At 42.8% G+C, this 21,979-nt stretch overlaps 1 protein-coding gene across 1 annotated transcript in view; it reads right to left on the bottom strand.

Moving 5' to 3' along the window:
* Positions 1 to 21,979, bottom strand: part of DNAH10 (dynein axonemal heavy chain 10) — a 158,917-nt gene that overhangs the window by 114,192 nt on the left and 22,746 nt on the right. Inside the window, exons 6-17 of the mRNA XM_005691347.2 lie at positions 21,653 to 21,869; positions 19,735 to 19,892; positions 18,806 to 19,036; positions 15,114 to 15,304; positions 13,313 to 13,511; positions 11,021 to 11,215; positions 7,644 to 7,820; positions 6,402 to 6,527; positions 4,710 to 4,882; positions 3,503 to 3,654; positions 930 to 1,094; positions 139 to 346 (exon numbers count right to left, since the gene is read on the bottom strand). Coding sequence (XP_005691404.2) covers positions 139 to 346; positions 930 to 1,094; positions 3,503 to 3,654; positions 4,710 to 4,882; positions 6,402 to 6,527; positions 7,644 to 7,820; positions 11,021 to 11,215; positions 13,313 to 13,511; positions 15,114 to 15,304; positions 18,806 to 19,036; positions 19,735 to 19,892; positions 21,653 to 21,869 — 2,192 coding nt within the window. The remainder of the gene's footprint in view (positions 1 to 138; positions 347 to 929; positions 1,095 to 3,502; positions 3,655 to 4,709; positions 4,883 to 6,401; positions 6,528 to 7,643; positions 7,821 to 11,020; positions 11,216 to 13,312; positions 13,512 to 15,113; positions 15,305 to 18,805; positions 19,037 to 19,734; positions 19,893 to 21,652; positions 21,870 to 21,979) is intronic.

The raw sequence follows: 21,979 nt of genomic DNA, 5'->3' as shown, positions 1-21,979 counted from the left end.
CTAGGAGGGGTTAATAAAACAGACTCAGGACTCAGCGGAGTGAAATAGATCCAACAGCACAGAGTCCTAACCGCTAGACTGCCAAGGAACTCCCCCCACACACTGTCTTTACAACATGTAATACAAAGATTAACTCACTTCAGGATGAGCTTTGTCAGGACCTCGTAGATTCTATTTTCCCAGTATTCATAGTAGGAGGCCAGCTTGGGGGCCTTGCCCGTGTTGGTATGGACGACCAGCCCCTCAACTTTGGTCAGCAGAGGCCCAATGGCAAGATACCACCTGACCATGTGGTCCACATCCTTGGCCCTTTCTCGTTCAATGTGCTCAAAAAACTCCTTGACGCCTGCAGCAGAAGACCTCTGTTAAAGCTCTTCATGGACACGGGAAAGGACATTACTCAAAAAGCAACTCAAACATGAGCTGTATATCTCGCAAATATGAAAGTAGCCTCTAATCTTGACCAAAAGCAGAAAAAAAGTCAACACTATCCAGAGCAAGACACATCCAAAGCAAAAAATACGTGACAACATGGGGTTGAATGTTGATTGTGTATGCTATGTCTTTGGGCAATCTTGCTTGCCTTGAACTGCTTGTTAACTAGTCCTGAATTCCTTGTTGACTAAGTCCAAGAACATTTAAAATACCATTTGAACAAGTTAATGTGAGTCCATAAAAACACAGTTCACCTTACTGTTACAGAGTTATTGACAAAAGAACCATTAATCTTCATAGACTCAGGAATCTGTAAAACTAAGTAATACATAAAATGTGACAAAGAGTAAGAATTACCCATTATGTTTTCAAGTGCCCGAAATCGTGAGACATAGTTTTATTCCATTTGTGGAATAAAATGTGTGTGTGTGTGCACAATCATAACCAAGAGACTTTTCCTCCCATGATCAAAAGAAAATAGAAGCCAGATCTACCTGGGAGTTCGTCCTCACTTTTAGGTGCTGGATATTTAAAGAGATTTATGGACTCTATCAAAGTAAGTCTGGAAGAAATGTCATCTGCATTCTTATGAATCTGGTGGACAAGGGACTCAAATTTCCCAATGGCCTGTTTGCACCGAGTTATGTAGTCAGCAATACCTTTGGAGAGAAAGAGAAAGAACAAAAGAAAGATACTTGGCTTTCAATGCTTCCTTTCCACATCCCTCCCACCAACGACTGTAATGTTAATACCACATCCCCTTCACAGGAAGGACCCTGCTCCTTCCATCCCCTTGGGTCTTCCGAGTGACAAAGATCCACTTGGTCCCTGGGGACTGGAACAAAGAGCGGGTGCTCAGAATTGACCAAACAATACATTTCTTCTGTTCACATTTTAGCATAATTGTATCTGAAGCACCATGAGGATAAAGAATAACTCCAACCCTCCTGTCCTCTTATTGCCATGGCAACCTGAACCCTCCAGCCCATGCCACTTTGCCTACAGTCTCCTCTGGCCTGTTGCTTAGAAAAGTAAACAGCAAGAACATGTATAGTAAATCCGAATTAAGAATTTATGATTAATCAGGCAACAGCCTACGCCTGTGATGTTTATTACATCATCAAATCCTTACAACAACCTATGAATAGGCTACAAAGATTATGCCCATTTTACAGATGAGGAAGCAGAGGCCCTGAGAGGTTGAGTCACGTGGGTGGAAACTAGATATGTAACCCAGGGGTTTTGCTCTGGAGTCCACAGTCCAAACACACATATTCTCTGTACAAAGGAAAAGGGAGAAAGAAGAAGAAAGGAAATGACAAGGAAAAAGAAGGTTTGGAGCAAGAGAAGTAGGAGGAAGGGGGGAAAAGCAAAAACAAGGAAAAAAAGGAAAAACAAAAATGCCTTGTTTATTTTTTAAAAAGTAAAGGAAGAAGAATGTACTTTTCCTTATTCTTCCTGCTAAATACAGCTAACACCACGAACATTATCCATAAAACAAGCATAAGACTAAAAGGGCGAGAGACAGCCAACTGAAATAGACTATCCCCTGAGCCATAAAACAAACCTCAACAGATTTAAAAGAACTGAAATTATACTCAATATGTTCTCCATCCACAATGGACTCAAATTATAAATCAGCAACAGGAAGATAACAGGGAAATCTCCAAACACTTAGAAACTAAATTACACACTTCTAAATAATCCATGGATTGAGGAGGAAGTCATAAAGGAAATTTTAAAAATACATTGAATTGAATAAAAATTAAAATACAACTATCAAAATCTGTGGGGCATAACTAAAGCAGTGCTGAAAGGGAAACAGTACCAAATGCATACATTAGAAAAGAGGAAAAATATCAAATCAATTAAAGGTCTCACCTCAAGAACCTTTAAAAAGAAAAGTAAAATAAATTCCAAATCAAGCAGAAGGAAATAATACAGACAAGCAGAAATTAATAAAATTGAACACAGGAAAACAACAGATAAAATCAATGAAACAAAAGGCTTCCATAAAACTAATCTCTAGCAGGACTGAAAAGAAAAAGAGAGAAGATACAGGTTAACAATATCCAGAATTAAATAGGAGGGATCACTAAAGACAGGTATTGTAAAGATAATAAAGGTACAATAAGAAAAACTCACAATGAATCTGACAAGTTAGATGAAATGGACCACTTATTTGAAAAGCACAAACTACAGGACTCACCCAAAAGAATATTAATCACTTGAACCATCCTATAACTATTAATGAAACAGCATCTGTTATTTTAAAACTTCAAAAAAAGAACAAATAAAAGCAATCACTACACAAAACCCTGGAGAAGGAAATGGCAACCCACTTTGTCTGGAGAACACCATGGACAGAGGAGCCTGGCTACCCTCCATGGGGCTGCAAAGAGTCAGACACGACTGAGCGACTAAGCATACACAAAACCCCGCACATCATGCTCAAAACATATTTGTTAGGGACTTCCTGGTGATCCAGTGGTTAAGAATCTGCCTTGCAATCCAGGGGACGTGGGTTCAATGCCTGGTCAAGGAACTAAGATCCCCACATGCCATGGAGCAACTTAGCCCACACGTTACAACTAGAGAAGCCAGGGCACTGACCGCAACTGCTGAGCCCACAAGCCACAACCCGAGAGACCATGCGCCACAACAAAAGGTCCCATACGAGGCAATGAAGATCCTGTGTGCTGCAAGTAAGACCCAACGTAGTCAAATAAATAATAAATGTTTTTAAAAGCATGGTTTGTTAACCGTATCTATGTACATGCAGGCTTCCCTTGTGGCTCAGCTGGTAAAGAATCCGCCTGCAATGCAGGAGACCAGGGTTCAATCCCTGGGTTTGAAAGACCCCCTGGAGAAGGGAAAGGCTACCCACTGCAGTATTCTAGCCTGGAGAATTCCATGGACAGTACGGTCCATGGGGTCGCAAAGAATCAGACATGGCTGAGCGACTTTCACTTTCACATACATACAAAAATTGTAATTCAACTAAGACAATCTAAAAGAATGATTGCATCCCAAAGTCTAAAAGGCAATAGATGGATGAATTTATTACCTAGTGAGTTCCAGTTCAACCTCTTGTATCCAGATCTAAACACTCTTAATAATTCCTGGGAATGGTCATCAAGAAGAAGAGACTCTGCCTCATTTAACGTTCCTGTGAGCGTGTGATAATGATCCAGCATACGCTGTATCCCATCCGTGTACCTGTACATTACAGGAAAGTCACTGACATTCGAAAAACGGAGCTCATAATAAGCTCAATAATCTTATAATACGTTCCAAAAGACCAATGACCAGACTAAAAATTTTAAAGAGTGTCACTCTTCCCATTAACTTTCCTTTTTGGAAAATATTGGTTACTTTTTAATTTCAAAATGTTATTTATAGGGAACTCTACTCAATACCCTGTAATGACCTATATGGGAAAATAATCTAAAAAAGAGAGTCTGTATATACGTGTGCATGCTAAGTTGCTTCAGTCGTGTCTGACCCTTTGTGACCCTATGGACTGCAGCCTGTCAGGCTCCTCTGTCCATGGGATTCTCCAGGCAAGAATACTGGAGTGGGTTGCCAAGCCCTCCTCCAGGGGATCTTCCCAATCCAGGGATCGAACCCATGTCTCTTACGTCTACCTTCACTGGTAGGTGGGTTCTTTACCACTAGCGCCACCTGGGAAGCATGTATGTGTAACTGATGTATAATCATGTATAACTGATTCACTCTGCTGTACAGCAGAAAGTAACACAACATTATAAATCAACTATAGTGATACTGAAAGTTCCTCAGTCATGTCTGACTCTTGGCGACCCCATGGACTATAGCCCACCAGGCTCCTCTGTTCATCGAATTCTCCAGCAAGAATATTGGAGTGGGTTTGCCATTCCCTTCTCCAGGGGGTTTTCCCAACCCAGGGATCAAACCTAGGTCTTCTGCATTTCAGGAAGATTCTTTACCATCTGAGCCACCAGGGAAGCCCCAAAATCAACTATACTCCAATGAAAATTAATTAAAAAAAAATAAAGGTGCTATTTAAGTTAACATGAAAGGTTTATCTTTACTATTTTAGACAAATGTATTAATACAAATTTTAAACATTCCTTAGTTTTCATTTCTAATGCGGCAAACATTGATAGTTATAAAATCCACAAAAATGAAAGCCTTGGCATGGGCAAGGGGTAGTTCTCAATAATTTAGAAGAGTGTAAAGGAGTCCCAAGATAAGAAGCGTTGACCATTGATTTAAAAGAAGAGTCCTTTTACCTAAGAAATTTGTCCTCCTGGAGGGCAACGTTCCGTGCTAATTCAGGGACAGGGAAGCCCAGCTGTTCCAAGTACTTTGTTTCATTAATAATCTCCCTGAGGGCAGGTGAAAAGTTGATTGAGAAAGCAGCCACTCTGTCAGGGTTTATGGCTTCATCACCAGCGGCAGAAGTCTGGGGAGGAGACGATGTTTCATAAGCGTGGGAAGGGCTGTCCACAAAGCAATCAGATCAACGCAACCCAAGTTATAAATGTGAATCTGAAAAAATCAGTGGAGGGGTTTTGCTACACTGATAGAGTGGGGAGCTGACCAGAACTAAGCTAGAAGACATACTTGGGTGAACAGAGTTTTTAAAGAATTTGATTTAGCGCTCACGGTTGAAAATTGGGCAATGAAAAAATCCAAAAATCTGGCATCCCTCAAAAAATTGGAAAAGCTGATGATAAATGACAAGAAGAGACTGAAGCTGGGGAGTGGCTGTCCTTTCTGAATAGGACACAAGCCATCCATTTCCTGAAAAGCTCTACCTGGCCTCTTCACTCATTTTAGTGCCTACTTTGGAACTTAGGAGACCAAAGACCTGAAACTGCCAGGCCCAAGTCTTTCCTTCCTCACTGTTAACACTTAATCTGTTCAGCTATATGCTGGGCCCTGTGCTATAGACGAGGATGAATCACCTGAAACCAAGACAGGCTGGGACCTGGGACCCTTTGCTGCAATGCTTGCACCTGGACACACTTCTCCAGTAACAAAATACAAATAAATTATATGAGACTAAAAATAATTGCATACACTTGCAGTTGGAGCAAATTCTAGACAAAAAGACTGAAAAATCTTTATTGCCACTTCTGAAGAGCCATAGCAAAAACAGGGTGTCCGGAGCAAAAGCTCCCTGAACTCAGCACCACCAAAGGGATAGGCAAATTACTTAAGCCACCCCTCTGGCCAGACCCCCTGCACACACCCTTACCCTCACCCCATATAATGAACAAGCTCAGCACCCAATACTCGGGCAGTGAGCGAGCAAGGGAACGTGTTACTTCCGACTCTCCATTGCTGCAGCAGGGGCCCCCATAAAGCTTTGCTTCGAATTGCTTATCTGGCCTCCAGTCAATTTCTATTGATTGGGGAAGGCCAAGAACCCTGGTTGCTATCAAAGTGACACTTTCCTGTAAGTTAAAAATAATCAACCATCAGCAGTTTGAACCTGTTTCATACACGGTTCAACTAACACTTTGCATGTTTGTGATCATCTGATCCAGGTCATTTTACAAATTGGGTCCCTGAAGCCTGGAATTAAGCCAAGGAGTCAGAAGGGTTGCCTGATCCCCACCTGTCCCCTGACCATGACATTTTGCTATCTCCGTGTTTTCCCTTCTTGCCTCTCTTCTTCTCCCTGGTCAACCCCTGCCACCTCTGCCCTTCTTTGCCTTTGATTTTGGAAATACCTCTCAACTTCATGAGGGTCAACACATCAGACCTCAAGGAAATGGGAGTTACCATCATCTTACACGGCCCCCATAGTCTGGGACGTGAGTGTGTGTGTGTGTGTTTGTGTGTGTGTGTGTGCACGCATGTCAGTGCTCAGTCGCGTCTAACTCTTTGCAACCCCATGGACTGTAGCCCACCAGGCTTCTCTGTCCATGGGATTCGCCAGGCAAGAACACTGTTTCAGAACTGAAAAGATGCACCTTAGTAAGCAGACTTTTCTTCATGAGAGTTGGCAGGATCTGTTCTGTCATCTCTTTCCACTGCTCATACTTTCTGTCTTCATAGTCTTTCATCATCCTACCCACTTCCAAATATTTTTGTTTGACCTATCAGAGAAGTCAGGCAAATGTCACTTTGTCCTTGAAAATAACAATTTTTTCTCTCTCCTGAGAAAAAAATCACTTAACACTTTACACAAGAGGAAGCAGGCAGATTTGCACAAATTTGGATGGTTTGCTTGCCATGATACAGCTTAAAATCTAGGCTGATTAGTAGGACTCACAAACCTCAGCCTATGGCTGGAAGCTCAAAAAGAATGACAGTTATTCATGATTTGTGAAGACCATATGAAATTCAAATTTCAGCATCCATAAATGAAGTTTCATTGGAACACACCTGTTCATTTACATGTTATCTACCATTTTCTTTCTAGAAAGGCAGAGTTGAATAGTTGCAACAGGGGCCATTTGACCCACAAATGCCTAAAATATTTATTCTCTGGACAGTTAAAGAAAAGGTTTCCCAGTCCTTGTGATATAACAGACAAAAATGCATGAAGAGGAGGGACAGTATTATCAAAAAGAGCGTGGTCACCCTCTGGAGAGGCTGAAGATCCAGATCAGGGGGAAGTCATGTGATTGTCACCTGGAAGCTATCATAGATATATCATGTCATACATATGGAGATGTGGTCCCCAGGGACCACAGGAAAGACTGTCTAAGTTGCAGGCATGGATTTGAAATTGAGCTGCTTCTCATGCAGGCAACTCTGTATGGCCAGCTCATGCTCGGGGGTCACCTGGATTGAAGGAACCACCTGGGCATGCTCAAGGCTACCCATCTACTATTAAACCGTGAAATACAGGACTTCCCTGATGGTCCAGTGGTTAAGAATCCACCTTCCAATGCAGGCCATATGGGTTTGATCCTTGGACAGGGAACTAAGATCTCACATGCCTTGGGGGCAACTAAGCCCATGTACCACAACTACTGAGCCTGCACTCCACAGCTACTGGAGCCTGCATGCCCTGGAGCCCGTGTTCCACAACAAGAGGCACCACCGCAATAAATCCATGCACCACAAATAGAAAGCAGCCCCCGCTCGCCACAACTAGAGAAAGCCCACGCGCAGCACTCACTCAAGACTCAGAGCAGCCTAAATAAATGAATGATTTTTTAAAACGTGAAACTCAAAACAGGCCCGTTGCAGCAGACATAACGTACTTCTCTTCCTCCATCACTGTCCAGGATCTCCTCTACTTCTTGAAATCTGAGGATGGTGTGCTTAATCCGGAAGAACAGGGACCGTTCCCAGTAGATTGCACCTGCTACCGGGGGATGGTTCTTATACAATGGGGGGTTGTCGAGGTTCTGGACAAAGATTTTGTTAACTATGTCAATCTGCAAAGCAATCAGACATATTCCATAAGCAAGCAGTATCAGTGTGTGAGCCGAGACAAGATTGAACTTGAGGTTTGTATCTTTAAAGAAATGAACATGGAATATCAAGAAATACTTAAAGGTACAGAATAGTGCTTTTACTACTTAGTCTCTACTGCTTTTTCTTATACTCTGCAGGAATTTTTGGTTTGGTTTAACATATGCAATGATCCAGACTGCCTTGTACTTACAGACTGTGTATAATCATTCAGTGGACCATTTTTTGGCCTTGCCATGTGGCTTGTGGGATATTAGTTCCCCAGCTAGGAATTGAACCCAGGCCCTCGGCAGTGAAAGCACAGAATCTTAACCACCCGATCGCCAGGGAATTTCCCATGGAAATTTTGAAATCTGTCCCAGACATGACAGGTGGCCACTCCTGCATTGTGTGTGTGTGTGTGTGTGTGTGTGTGTACATGTCACTGAGGTTTTATAACTGTTTATCATGTAATATTTTTCTAAATGCGGTACAATAGGCATGACAAAATTCACCTTCTCAACCATTTTTCAGTGTGCATTTCAGTGGAATTAAGTACATTCATGCTGATACAACTTAGTGACTGAACAACAATAAAATGCTGTTGTGCATCCATCATCACCATCCATCTCCAGAACTTCTTTCATCTTGAAAAGTTGAAACTCTGGGTACCCATGAAACACAGTAATGCCCCACTTCCCTCTCCCCTGGCTCCTAGAAACCACCTTTCTACTTTGTCTTTATGACTTTGACTACTCCAAGTACCTCATGTAAATAGACTCATAGAGTATTTGTCTTTTTATGATTGGCTTATTTTAAAGCCCTCAAGGTTCATTCAGGTCGTATTAGAAGCACATGGCAGAATTTCCTTCCTTTTTAAAGCTGAATAATATTCCACTGTACAGATATACCACACTTTGTTTATCCACTGGTCTATCAATGGACCCTTGGGTTATTTCCAGGTTTTGGTGGTTGTGAATAGTGCTGCCATGAACATCAGTGTTCAAATATCTCTTCGAGACTCTGCTTTCAATTATTTGTGTATATGCACAAAATGGAACTGCTGAATCATATGACCTGGGCTTGCACTTTAAAATAAAATTTTGCAACCACAATTCAAAAAGACACACATACCCCAATATCCATTGCAGTGCTGTTTACAATAGCCAGGACGTGGAAGCAACCTAAATATCCATCAACGGATGAATGCATGATGAAGTTGTGGTACATATGTACAATGGAATATTACTCAGCCATGAAAAGGAATGAAATTGGGTCATTTGTAAGTCATGTGGATGGACCTAGAGTCTCTCATACATGAAGTTAGAAAGAGGAAAACAAATATCATATGTTAATGCACATATATGGAATCTAGAAAAAGGGTACAGATGAATCTATTTGCAGGGCAGGAATAGAGACGCAGATGTAGAGCATGGCCATGTGAACACAGCAAAGAGAGGGGAGCGGGGGATGCACTGACCTCCACCGTGTATAAAATAGACAGCTAGTGGGAAGCTACTGGACAGCATAGGTAGCTCAGTCTGGTGCTCTGTGATGACCAGGAGGGGTGGCGTGGGAGGAGCGGGGGGGAAGGATCAACAGGGAAGGTATATATTAATATGTATACCTGTAAGTGATTCACATGGCTGTATAGCAGCAACTAACAGAACATTGTAAAGCAATTATACGCCAATAAAAAGAACAAATTAAAAACGCATAAAATAAGCCTGTCATACTCTCATGTGAATAATTAGGTGTCGGAAGCAAAACAAGATCTGCCCCAATAATGGTCTTGATCTCCAGAATCTGTGAATACATTATATGATAAGGAGGAATTAGGTAGTAGATGGAGTTAAGGTTGCCAATTAGCTGACCTTAAAATAAAGAGATGATCCTGGATTATCTAGGTGGGTCCAATGTATAATGAGTCTCCTTACAACAGGAATGTGTATATGAACACACACATGACCTTCACACTACTACACTCTTGTTACTACCATTATTACTATGACTATTCACTCAGGGCCCATCACAATGTAATGGCATATAAGACTGATGGCATAGAATATTGTACTTCATAAGTTCCTACTGAATTTCTCCACTAAATAAACAAACCCACTTCCTTTTGGCTACCTGTTTTGGTTATACGACATGCTATTTGGGGGAAATTCCACAGTTTCTCTGAATTTAGATGAGAAAGACAACAGTGTGGTCCAATTGCTTACACTTTGCCAAGTATATTTTCACTGCTACAACAGCCACAGATTTTTTTTCAGTTACCTCTTTACAATACTGTGCAAGGATATCATTAAATTTCATCATCATTTGTCGATTAATGGCCTCCCGTGAACGAATGTGTTTAAATTTTAAAAGCATATCAAATGCTGCTTCAGCTGATCGAAGTGTCTTAAAAGATTCGTCAATAAAATTTTTTGCTTCTTTCTCAATAACCTGCCCAAAACAAACAAAAACAAAAAAGCCAAGAAAAAAACCCTTAGGACCCATAAAAAGCAAAATGTCAAGAAAGAAGCAAAACAAACCAAATCGGTACTTTGAGAAGGATTTCCACTGTACTTTAGTGGAAGCTATACTGTGTTAGCTACAGTATAGGTAGGTACAACTCTTTGCAACCCCAGGAACTGTAACCAATCAGGCTCCTGTGTCCATTGAATTCTTCCGACAAGAACACTGGAGTGGGTTGCCATTCCCTTCTCCTGAGGATCTTCCCGACCCAGGGATTGAACCTGGGCCTCCTGCATTGCAGGCAGATTCTTTACTATCTGAGCCTCCAGGACCTCCCTTAGTGGAGGCTGAGGTCCAAATAAAAATAGCAGACCAGCTGCTGGATCAGTTTTCTGCTCTCTCCCTTCCACTGGTCAAAATTATGGAAAAGGAAATTTTTAAAATATAAGCTCATATAGACAAAGAAATGGGAGAGGACACAACAGCAGAGATAGTTCAGGTAAACCCATTCCGCCTGGGGAATAGGAGTGGGGACGGAGGACATTGAGAAATGTTCATTTCCACCTTATGTTCTTCTGCACTGTTATCATTTTTCACCAAAAAAGCAGGAATCCCTTTTTATGATTTGGAAAAAAAAAAAAAAAACCCTAAACATAACTAAATAACCCAACAGAATCACAGTATCCACTTCCAAGGTCAAATTGAAGGATGTGTTACTTGCCAGGACTTCAATCTTGAAGTCGTCCATCACGTATTTCCAGTACTGGGAGCACTTGATGCTGAAGGGGTCAAAGGTCAGGTTTTCCATGGGGGTGACCAGGCCATCCACCCTGCACAGAACATCATCAATGCGCTTGGGATCCCCAGTCACTGCTTTCAGCTCTGGACCAAATATGTTGTAGAATTCCTCCACGACCTGTCCAATCAAACAAAACGAGGGAGGTGACCATTTGGTTTTCTAATGATGCTTCTGATGTTATTAACAAATGGATTGTGTCACACGGGTAACTTCCTCTCAGTCTAAGCCCTTGGGTTACCCACTGCACAAAGGACCAGTCCCAGATGTCCTGACACAGTTGTCAAAGTTTTCAGGCTCAGGACCCTACCCCCTCTTTCTATCTCTTCCCATCATGCTCGTCCCCTGTTGCCTTATAGTCACTCCAGGCCTCTTTCAGATCCATGTTCCTTTCTGTCTCAGGGCCTTTGCACACACAGTGTAAAACGTCTAGATGCCTACTGTGTGTGCATGTGTGTTAAGTCACTTCAGTCATGTCTGACTCTTTGTGATCCCATGGACTGTAGCCCACCAGGCTTCTCTGTCCATGAGATTCTCCAGGCAAGGATACTGGAGTGGGTTGCCATTCCATTCTCCAGGGGATCTTCCCTACCCAGGGATCAAACCCACATCTCTTACGTCTCCTGCATGGACAGGCAGATTTTTTTATATCACTACTGCCACCTGGGAAGCCCCAGGTACCTACTACTTATCATTAAATATGCCTTCATCTTGTCTGACCCTTTAGAACAGGGTAGGCCCCTACATGGGTAACTCAAACAGTAAAGAATCTGCCTGCAATGCGAGAGACCTGGGTTCAATCCCTGGGTCGGGAAGATCCCCTGGAGAAGGGCACAGCGACCCACTCCAGTATTCTTGCCTGGAGAATTCCACAGACAGAGGAGCCTGGTGGGCTACACAGCCCATGGGGTTGAAAAGAGTCGGACACGACTGTGTGACTAACACTTTCACTTTCAGGCCCCTATACACACTTCCAGAGCGCCCTCTATTCCCCTTTCTTAGCAGTCATCTCAGCTGTAGCTATGGATCTGAGTGATTTTTTTCCTCTCATAAGAATTTTTCGAGGTGGATCATTTTTAAAGTCTTTATTGAATTTGTTACATTACTGCTTCTGTTTTATGTTTTTGGTTTCTTTTGCCGGAGAACCACGTGGGATCTTAACTCCCCAACCGGGGACAGAACCCGCACCCCATGGGCTGGAACGCAGTCTTAACCAGTGGACCACCAGAGAAGCCCCTCCATGTGATTAGCACGTCCACCCTCTTTCTCTTCCACTAGACTGTGAGCTCCGTGAGGCAGAGATGATGTACATACAGGGCAGGCTTCATAGGTGTGGGACTCAGGCAGGCGCACAGGGCCCCAGCCTCCAGAGGGCTCTGGGCTGGATTGAAGGCTCTGCTATCACCATCCTGAAATTCTCGATCACTTTATCTCTGAGCTTGTGTTTTGTAAATGAAGTCTGAGGAGGAGGCAATCACGCACGTGTGTGAGCAGAGGAGATAGGCCAAAGCTGGGTGTGGGCTGTCCACGACACTCCATTGACAGGCACCATGTGAGGCCCCGTGAGCAGAGACTCCTAGCAGAGCCGTGACGCGCAGGAGTTCAGGGAGACTCAGAGCCAGTACTAGTCATTATGTTGCAGCCGCGATGAGTAAACAAGGACAGTGACAGCTCAGGGAGGCCACCTTCTCCCTTTGAAGCAGAGCTGGCTTCTAATATTTCATAATAATCACAAATAGAGTATAACCTTTAATACTGTGAATCCTACTGTACAACTGTAACCTATATAATGTACATCAACTACATTTCAATTTTCTAAAACAAATGTTTAAAACAAGAAAACCAAGGAAAACCACTGGCAGTCCAGTGGTTAAGATTCTGCAATTTCACTGCCAAGGGCCCAGGTTCCATCTCTGGTTGGGAAAATAAGATCCTGCAAGCTGAGCACTGTGGGCATTTAAAAAAAAAAAAAAGTGGGGGAGACGGGTAGAGGAATGTCACAAAACTGAAGGGAAAGTTGCAAAGGTCAGGTGTGCTTTGGGACATTCTGGAACATTCTGTCTGCTCTGCAGGCATCTGTCCTGGCCAGACCCTCCCGACCTCCCTGCTCCCAACTGACACGGGGAGATCCACATCATCAAAAAGCCAAACTGCCTTCCATGGAGCAAATCCCAGATCTGACCGCTTTCGCGTGCACTGAAGACCCAGCCTCCCTACCTGCAGGATGTCATAGAGGTCCTGGCAGATGGTGGCCATGTAATCCGTTCTCTCGAACAGCCGTTTCCGATCAAACTCCCACCGAGCTTCTCTCCCCGAAGCCTCGATCTTGGCCCGGGTGTCGAAATAGGCCTTTTTCCACATGTTGAGGGTGTTCCTGGCCTCCAAGGTCTTGTGCTGTGCGCTCGTTCGGTTTTCTCTGGGAAGCAAAGAGACGCCGTGATGGGCAGGAGGGCAGAGATGCCTGCTCCCTGGTGGGGAGGGGCAGGTTCTAAGGGGACAATCCTAAGCAAGGAGCTGAGCCTCTCTGATGACATAGCCTCATCGCAAAAACCTTCCCAGGCAAGAGACTGTTCCGCCAAGAAATTTGCAGCAAAGAGATTTGCAGCGGTGTGGGCAGGATTCCAAGCCACCGCCCTAGGTTGACCTTCACCGCAGCTGCCCCTCAATGGGCAAAGCTGTGGTTTACCCAATAAGTTTTCTGTTTGAGCTTGAAGGGAAGCTGATGGCCTTGGGTCCACAGGGGGAGGAGGGAGGGGACTGTAACACTGGAGGCAAAATGATAGTGCTGAGATTTTGGTACCTACTTCACTTATATAGATTATTTTTTAAGAAAGTAAAAAAGAGAGAGCGAATTCTCTGACCCTCTGGTTAGGACTCTGCACTTCTGCAGGGGGCACGGGTTCAATCCCTGGTTGGGGAACTAAGATCCTGCATGCAGCTCAGCCAAGAGAGAGAGAGTTAAAAAAAAAAAAAAAAAGATCGGTGTCTCCCTCCAGATTTGATCCTCAGAGGCTATTCCACCTGAGGGGATCCAAGGTCCAGGAGTGAGGTTCCTTCAGACCACGTGCCTCGGTCTCTCCAAGGATAATTTGCGACCCCGTAGACTGTATCCACCAGGCTCCTCCGTCCATGGGATTCTCCAGGCAAGAATACTGGAGTGGGTTGCCATTTCCTCCTCCAGGGGATCTTCCCGACCCAGGGATTAAACCCAGGTCTCCTGAACTGCAGGCAGATTCTTTACTGTCTGAGCCAATAGGCAAGCCCCTAATTAAAGAAGATGGTCTTGATTAATCCACACAAGTAGAGTATTATTTGGCCATAAAAAGGAATGAAGCACCGATACAGTCTACACCATGGAGGAACCGTGAAAACATGATGCTGAGTGGGAGGAGCCAGTCATAAAAGACCATAAGTTGTCTGACTCCATTTGCATGAATGTTTAGAAGAGGCAAGTCCACAGAAAGTAGATCAGTGGTTGCTCAGGGTTAGGAGGGGAGAGGGGCGGGGGAGAGGCAGCTAAAGGGCCCAGGGTTTCTTTCTGGGATGAAGGAAACTTTCTAAAATCACTGATGACTATGGATGCACAACTCTGAATCTATTGGGCTGGCCAAAAGGTCATTGGGGTTTTTCCATTACATCTGCTGGAAAAACCTGAACGAACTTTTTCACCAACTTTGTACTAAAAGCATTCAATTGTATGTTTTAAATGGGTGATTTGTATAGTGTATGAATTATGTTTTGATACAGCTGTTTAGGACCTCCCAGGTGGTGCTAGTGGCAAAGAACCCTCCTGCCAATCCTGGAGACACAAAGAGATGGGGGTTTGATCCCTGGGTTGGGAAGATCCCCTGGAGGAGGGCATGGCAACCGACTCCAGTATTCTCACCTGGAGAATTCCATAGACAGAGGAGCCTGGCGGGCTACAATCCGTGGGGTCGCAAAGAGTGGGACACGACACTTAGCACACACACAAAGCTGTTTAAGAGCTTAAGAAACACATAGCACCGCCCGGTCTTACTTGAACAAAGTCCGCAGATTCACCACTTTGCAGACTCTCTCGGCAATCTCCCAGGCAATGCGCTCCATGAGCGGAATCATCCTCTCGTCTTTGTTGTAGTGGCGGGAGATGATCCACACCATCCTCAGGGCGCTCATCATGGAGGGGATTGTTTCCAAGACAACGTGAAAGCTAGATCCATGTGTTATGTTCTAACCAGAGAGGTGGGTACAAACGAAAGAGCAAGGCAAGCTGGCTCAGTCTCAGGGCAAACGGTGTAAGAGAGCAATCAGTGTACAGGAAGTTTCCATTTTTTTAATTTAAAAGATATTTTAAGATGGTACGGAAATACTCAAATGAACTTTTTGGCCAATCCAGTTATTAAATGTATTTCTGGATTTTATTACTTTTGGGGGAAAAAATATGCTCCTGCTGCAGGTCTCTCAATTTAAAAACATCTTTTTACATTCTTTTTCATATTCTTTTCCATGATGGCTTACCACAGGATATTGAATATTATTCCCTGTACAATACGGTAGGACCTTGTTGTTTCTCCAATCTATAGTACACTTAGCAGTTTGCATCTGCCAGCCCCAACCTCCCACTCCTACCTTCTCCCACCCGCCTCCCTCTTGGCAACCACCGTCTGTTATCTATGTCCCTGATTCTTGTTTCTGTTCCATAGATAGGTTCATCTCTGTCATATTTTGGATTCCACATACAAGTGATAGAATACAGTATTTGTCTTTCTCTTTCTGACTTACTTCACTTAGTGTAATAATCTCTAGTTGCATCCATGTTGTTGCAAATGGCATTATTTCGTCCTTTTTCATTGTATACATGTAACACTTCTTTATCCATTCATCTGTTGATGGACATTTAGGTTGCTTCCGTGTCTTGGCTACTGTACACGATGTTGCTAACAACATAGGGGTGCATGTGTCTTTTTGAATTAGAGTCTTGTCTGGCTATCTGCCCAGGAGTGAGATAGCTGGATCATATAGTAATTCTATTTTTGGTTTTCTGAGGAAAAGTGAAAGTGAAGTCGCTCAGTCGTGTCCAACTCTTTGAGACCCCATGGACTGTAGCCTACCAGGCTCCTCTGTCCATGGGATTCTCCAGGCAAGAATACTGGAGTGGGTTACCATTTCCTTCTCCAGGGGATCTTCCCAACCCAGGGATTGAACCCAGGTCTCCCTCATTGGAGGCAGACACTTTAACCTCTGAGCCACTAGGGAAGCCCATATTTTCTTTGAGCCCCTTTTTTTAGCGGGGATGGGGGGGCACGGCAAGAATACTGGAGTGGGTTGCCATTCCCTTCTCCAGGAGATCTTCCCAACCCAGGGAATACTATTTTCCACAGTGGCTGCACCAGCTTACATTCCCACTAATAGTGTAGGACATTCTTAATTTAAGAAAAACGTTCTTATCATGGAAGAAAGTGTTTAACAAACAAAAGAAGTTTGAAATAGGTAGGTCTGTATGCACTGACATGGAAAGATGAGATTTACAATTAAAATAAATAAAGCAATTTGCAGATATATATATGGAGTATGGATGTGTGTATACATATGTAATTATACTATATTTAATATAGTATAATATTTAATATAGGAGTGCCACTGAGTGAATCAAAGTTGGCAATAGAGGTAATTTTATCCAGTGCCAGTGTTTTCCAGGGTATGCGTCCTTTGGCAAGAAGTAAGATGATTTTTGACAACAGAACTTTTAAAAAATATATTTATTTTAAGGAAAAATATATACTTATTTTAAGGAACTTTCAAGATTGTTAATGCATGAAATGTTTTGCTACCATCTGATCTTGATTTCTTCTATTAACTTCATTTCTAGTTTTCTAAATATTTGCTGAAAACTTAAGAAAGAGAAAATATATACTTACTTTAGTGTACATTAGAAATAACTGTTATATCAAACCAATACCTGCACAGGCTTGATTGTTTAAGATGACTCTATATTACCCACACAAAAATATATGAATAAATCTAAAGTTAACTTAAAGAAAAGTAAGTTTCAGATTCACAAAGGGATAGCAAAAAACCACAAAAGCAATTACATGAGTGATATAAGCTGGCCTTTCACTGGTCTTTGCAAGCCACTTGCTCTGCAGAGATGATAAACAAATTTCAAGCAAGGAAACGTTATCACCAACGTCAATTTAGAGGCAGACTCCACTTGGACCTCAAGCCCTCGGATTCGACCAGTTGTTTGACCGCTTACAGGGGCCACCTAGAGTGCTGCTGTTGTGCGCTGATGCTGTTGATCCCTGACGCTGCTCCTGACATACTATGTTCTCTGCATGCATAAGTTAGCTTGAACCTTCCAGCCACCGTTCGAGGTAGGTTCTCTCATGAGCTCAGTTTTCCAGAGAAGGAAACAGGCTCAGGTGAGGTTGCGTATGCAGCTGCGGGATATTCAGGACTGGGGTCAACACATTCACAGTACTTCACCACGCATAGAGCACCCCCTCAACCACACAAACAGGACTCTTACTGGCCTCATCACTAGAACAATAATACTGACTCCTGGCCTTGGAATACTGTACTGTGTGCATGATAAATCAGAGGGGAGAGGAACTGTGAAAAAGGAAATTACACTTGTGGTGGGAATGTAATAAAATGGTGTGCTCACTGTGCAAAAGAGCTAAATATAAAACATTCATGGACAGTTAAATATAGAAATATTGGGACTTCCCTAGCGGTCCAGTGGTTAAGAGTCTGCCTTTCAATGCAGGGGACATGGGCTCCATTCCTGGTCAGGGAAGTAAGATCCCACATGCACTGGGGCAACTTAGCCTCTGCACCCCAACTAAGGAGCCAACAAGCCACAATGAAGACCCCTCCCCACCCCCCATGTGCTGCAACAAAGACCTGACACAGCCATAAATAAAGAAATGTTTTTTTGAAAACACAGAACTGTCATATGACCCAATAATTCTACTCCTGGGTATATGCTCAAACGAATTGAAAGCAGAGACTCAAACAAATATCTGTACACCCAGATTCATAGCAGCATTCTTCACAATAGCCAAAAGGTGGGAAACAACCCAAAAGTCCATCAACAGAAGAATGGATAAGCAAAATGTGGTGTATACAGTGGAAAATTACTGAGCCTTAAAAAGGAATGAGATTCGGACATATACTATAGCATGGATGAATGGGGGAAACATTATGTTGGGACTTCACTGGTGGTCCAGTGGCCAGACTCCGAGCTCCCAAAGCAGGGGACCTGGGTTTGATCCCTGATCAAGAAACTAGATTCCACATGCTGCAACTAAGACCCAGTGCAGTCAAATACAAAAAAAGAAAAGGAAAGAAAACATTATGTTGAGTGAAATAAACCATACACAGAAGGACAAATAGGGTACGATTCCATTTCTATGAAATTCCTAGAACAGGCAAATTCATAGAGCTGGAAATTAGAATAGAGGTTACCAGGGGCTAGGGGGAAATCGGAGTTGTGGTTTAAGCGATGTTGAGTTTATTTTGGGGACAGTGAAAAAGTTTTGCATATAGGAGGTGACGATGGGTACCTAGCACTGGGTATGTATTGAATGTTACCAAACTTACTCTTACAAGTGGTTTCAATAATAAATATTATGTTATATATATTTTACTGCAATTTTTAAAAATGCTGAATAAACAGAAGTTAAATTTGTGTGGCTGACTTTCCAAAGTGCAGTGCACCTAGCCTACCTTGAAATGACGTTCCACTGTGGAAAGAAACCTCACGTTGTCTGAGGCCTCCATGTGGAACTTGAACAATTCAGTTAAGACGGGCTGCAAGTTGGCCACAAGCAACGAATCTGACTCCTTCATCACTTCCAAGACTTTTCTGACTATTGGAAGCTTTGTTTGTTCATGCAGAGCACTTAGGGTGGCATTTCTTTCCCGCCAGAATTCAATCTCAGCCAGCGGACCATTACCCTGCGATGAGCACACAACCATCGTCATTAGTGGGGAATGGACACTGTGGTTGCTCCTCCAGCATCCATGCCCATCTTCCAAAAGGCTCTATATTTAGGAGCTAACCCATGCAAGGACATCAGGGGCGGACACCTGATCTAGGACGGTCCAATCAGAGGGTATCTCAGGACTCTAGGTGGGAACGCTAGACACTCCATCTTTCTCTGGACAAAGTGGTGTGGGGATGTGGAGTGAAACTGCTGCAAGTTGTCACCATGAAGGAGACCAGCCCGAGGAGGAACCCCACTCAGAGAGGAGACTAGAACCAAGAAATTTACAGAGAAACCCAGCTAGATTGCCAGAGTCCTGATCAAACTGTACCTGAAACCAGCATTGCCCTCTGGACTTTTCAATGAGCCAATAAATCCTCTTTCTTGCTTAAGCCAGCTGAGTTAGATTTCCTGGTTGTTGTTGTTTTTTTCTTTCAGCTCAAACATCCTGACTGATATATAGTATTATCTTTATCAATATCAGGGAGTCATCTGGTAGCACACTAATCTTAGAAAGCCCAAGAATGACATCTCAGGTATGTTTACTTTAATATTTTTAAGAAGGTCACAAAACAGTAAGAAAAGAGGCTAGATCACCCAGATTCTAAGACTCTTGGCTCTTTCTCAGGATGGCAAGCAGGAACTGGATTAGGGATCTGCACACGTTACCTGTGGTGTCTTTTTCATCTGGCCCTCAAGGGCTGTAGATATCTGATTCAACCAGTTTATCACACATTGCTCCAAAATTTCAACTATTTCTGGGTCAGCTGCCAGATCAGATACCTCTCCTGCTACGCTGATGCTTGGCATTTCTAACTTGATCTCACCTAGTAGAATAAAAATGGACAGTCAGTCAGTAGTTTGGAGGAAATGGTTACAGACAATAATCTTCAAAGCAATTCTGGATCTTCTCTCCACACATGAGTATATAGCCTGGTACATCATGATCCTCATAGTCCTATATATCACTTTCTTTCATTAGAATGTACTAAAACATTTCATTTATTTATTTGGCTGCATCAGGTCTTATAGTTGCAGGACGTGGAATCTTCCTTGTGGCGCACTGGCTTTAGAGTGTAGGCTAAGCAGTTGCAGCATGCAAGCTTAGTTGCCACCCCTGCCCAGCATGTGGGGTCTTATTTCCCCAGCCAGGGATCAAACCTTCATCCCCTCCATTGGAAGGAAGATTTTTAACCACTGGACCACCAGGGAAGTCCCTAAAACATTTTAGACAATTAGATCACTGTAGCAGCATCAAGTTCTATCAAAATGATTTAGCTATTTATTAATAAGAATTCCTGAGTTTACAACCTAATGTCAATTTAAAAACTGAACAAACAACCAGATCTCAATAGATGTTCGAGAACGTCTCCAGCATGAAACAGACAATCCAAGATAAGTCAGCAACAATGACTTCAGAGGACACTGCGCTAAAAGAAAAGATGGGGGTGGGGGGAGTTTTAATTCCAACTATTAGAGATTTGAGACAATATAGTCTCCATCAAACAAGAACAGAATGCTATGGAAAAGGTACAGTCACAGAATAAGTGAAAGTCTAATCAAAAGTTGTGAAGGTAAAAGTTGAGGAACTCTTTAGGCACTCTTTAGGAACTCTTTGTCTGTGTAGAATACACAAAGAGATGGAAAACACAAGTGAAAAGATAAGTGACAGAATCAGCAGAACACACCCAATAGGAATATTAGCAAAAGGAAACAGACAAATAGTGGAGGAAATTATCAAGAGAGTTTTTCATACTAAAAGGCTAGATCTTCAGACTGAAAATACAGAGTGCTTAGCACACTGAATCTCATAGAGTGCTTAGCAACATGAATGCAAAAAGAACCTCACAGAGGTCCACATTCTCCCTGACTGAAATGCCCTTGCTCCCCAATTCCACCTACCAATGCATTCCTCATCATTTCAGATGAGGTCAAATGCTGCCACCTCCAGGAAGTCCTCTTTGATTTCCTCACCACTTCTCCCAAAGGGTCTCACTTTTCCAAGCCCTAAGGACCCTAATATCTATCTCAAGTTACTTTTTCTGCCATAGTTCCTTGGGCCCTGGATTATAAAATCCTTGAAGACAAGGATTTGTCATTCTTCATTCTTCTTTATGTTTCTTACAAAGACCAGCTCTGTCTCTTTCACATCAGGAGCAGGTAAAAAGAACAATCATGAATTAAAACCAAAAAATCTCCTGTACTCTTAATTCTTCTTCTTTTTAGGATTTTTTTTTAAATTACAAGATAATAAAAATATTGTGATGGCCTCTGTCATACATCAACATGAATCAGCCATAGGTGTGTGTGTGTGTGTGTGTGTGTGTGTGTGTGTATCCCCTTCTCTTGAACCCCTCCTCTCCTCTCTCCTCATCCCACACCTCTAGGTTGTCACAGAGCACCAGTTTGGGGTTCCCTGCATCATACATCAAACTCCCACTGGCTCTCTGTTTTACACATGGTCACATATATGTGTCAATGATACTCTCTCAGATCATCCCACCTCTCCATCCCCCATTGTGTCCAAAAGTAAATTCTTCTTAATGGAAACATCCTGCTTAACCAAGGATAAAAACTGAAGCCTTACCTTCAAGTTGCTGCATTGTTCTTTGAATACTACTTGCAAATTTCTGGATGTTCATTAAAAATTCATCTCGTATTAACTGAATGCTGTGATATTCTATTGCTTCCCCAGGCATGCTAGGCAGGTCTATATCATAATCAAAAGAGTCTAAGACTTCTCCAGATGTGAGTCCCAGGTTGGCATCCTTGTGCTGACTGAAGGACAAGGCTGGCAAGAAAACCTGAAAAGCCAAGTTTAAGAATCAAATCATTTGTGCCGCATATAGGTTCCACATATATGTGATATCATACTATAGCTGCCTTTTCTGTCTGAATTGCTTCACTCAGCAGG

The sequence above is a fragment of the Capra hircus genome, chromosome 17 (genome assembly GCF_001704415.2).
Source record: "Capra hircus breed San Clemente chromosome 17, ASM170441v1, whole genome shotgun sequence".
NCBI classification, from domain to species: Eukaryota; Metazoa; Chordata; class Mammalia; order Artiodactyla; family Bovidae; genus Capra; species Capra hircus.
This window is presented reverse-complemented; position numbering and strand designations above follow the sequence as displayed.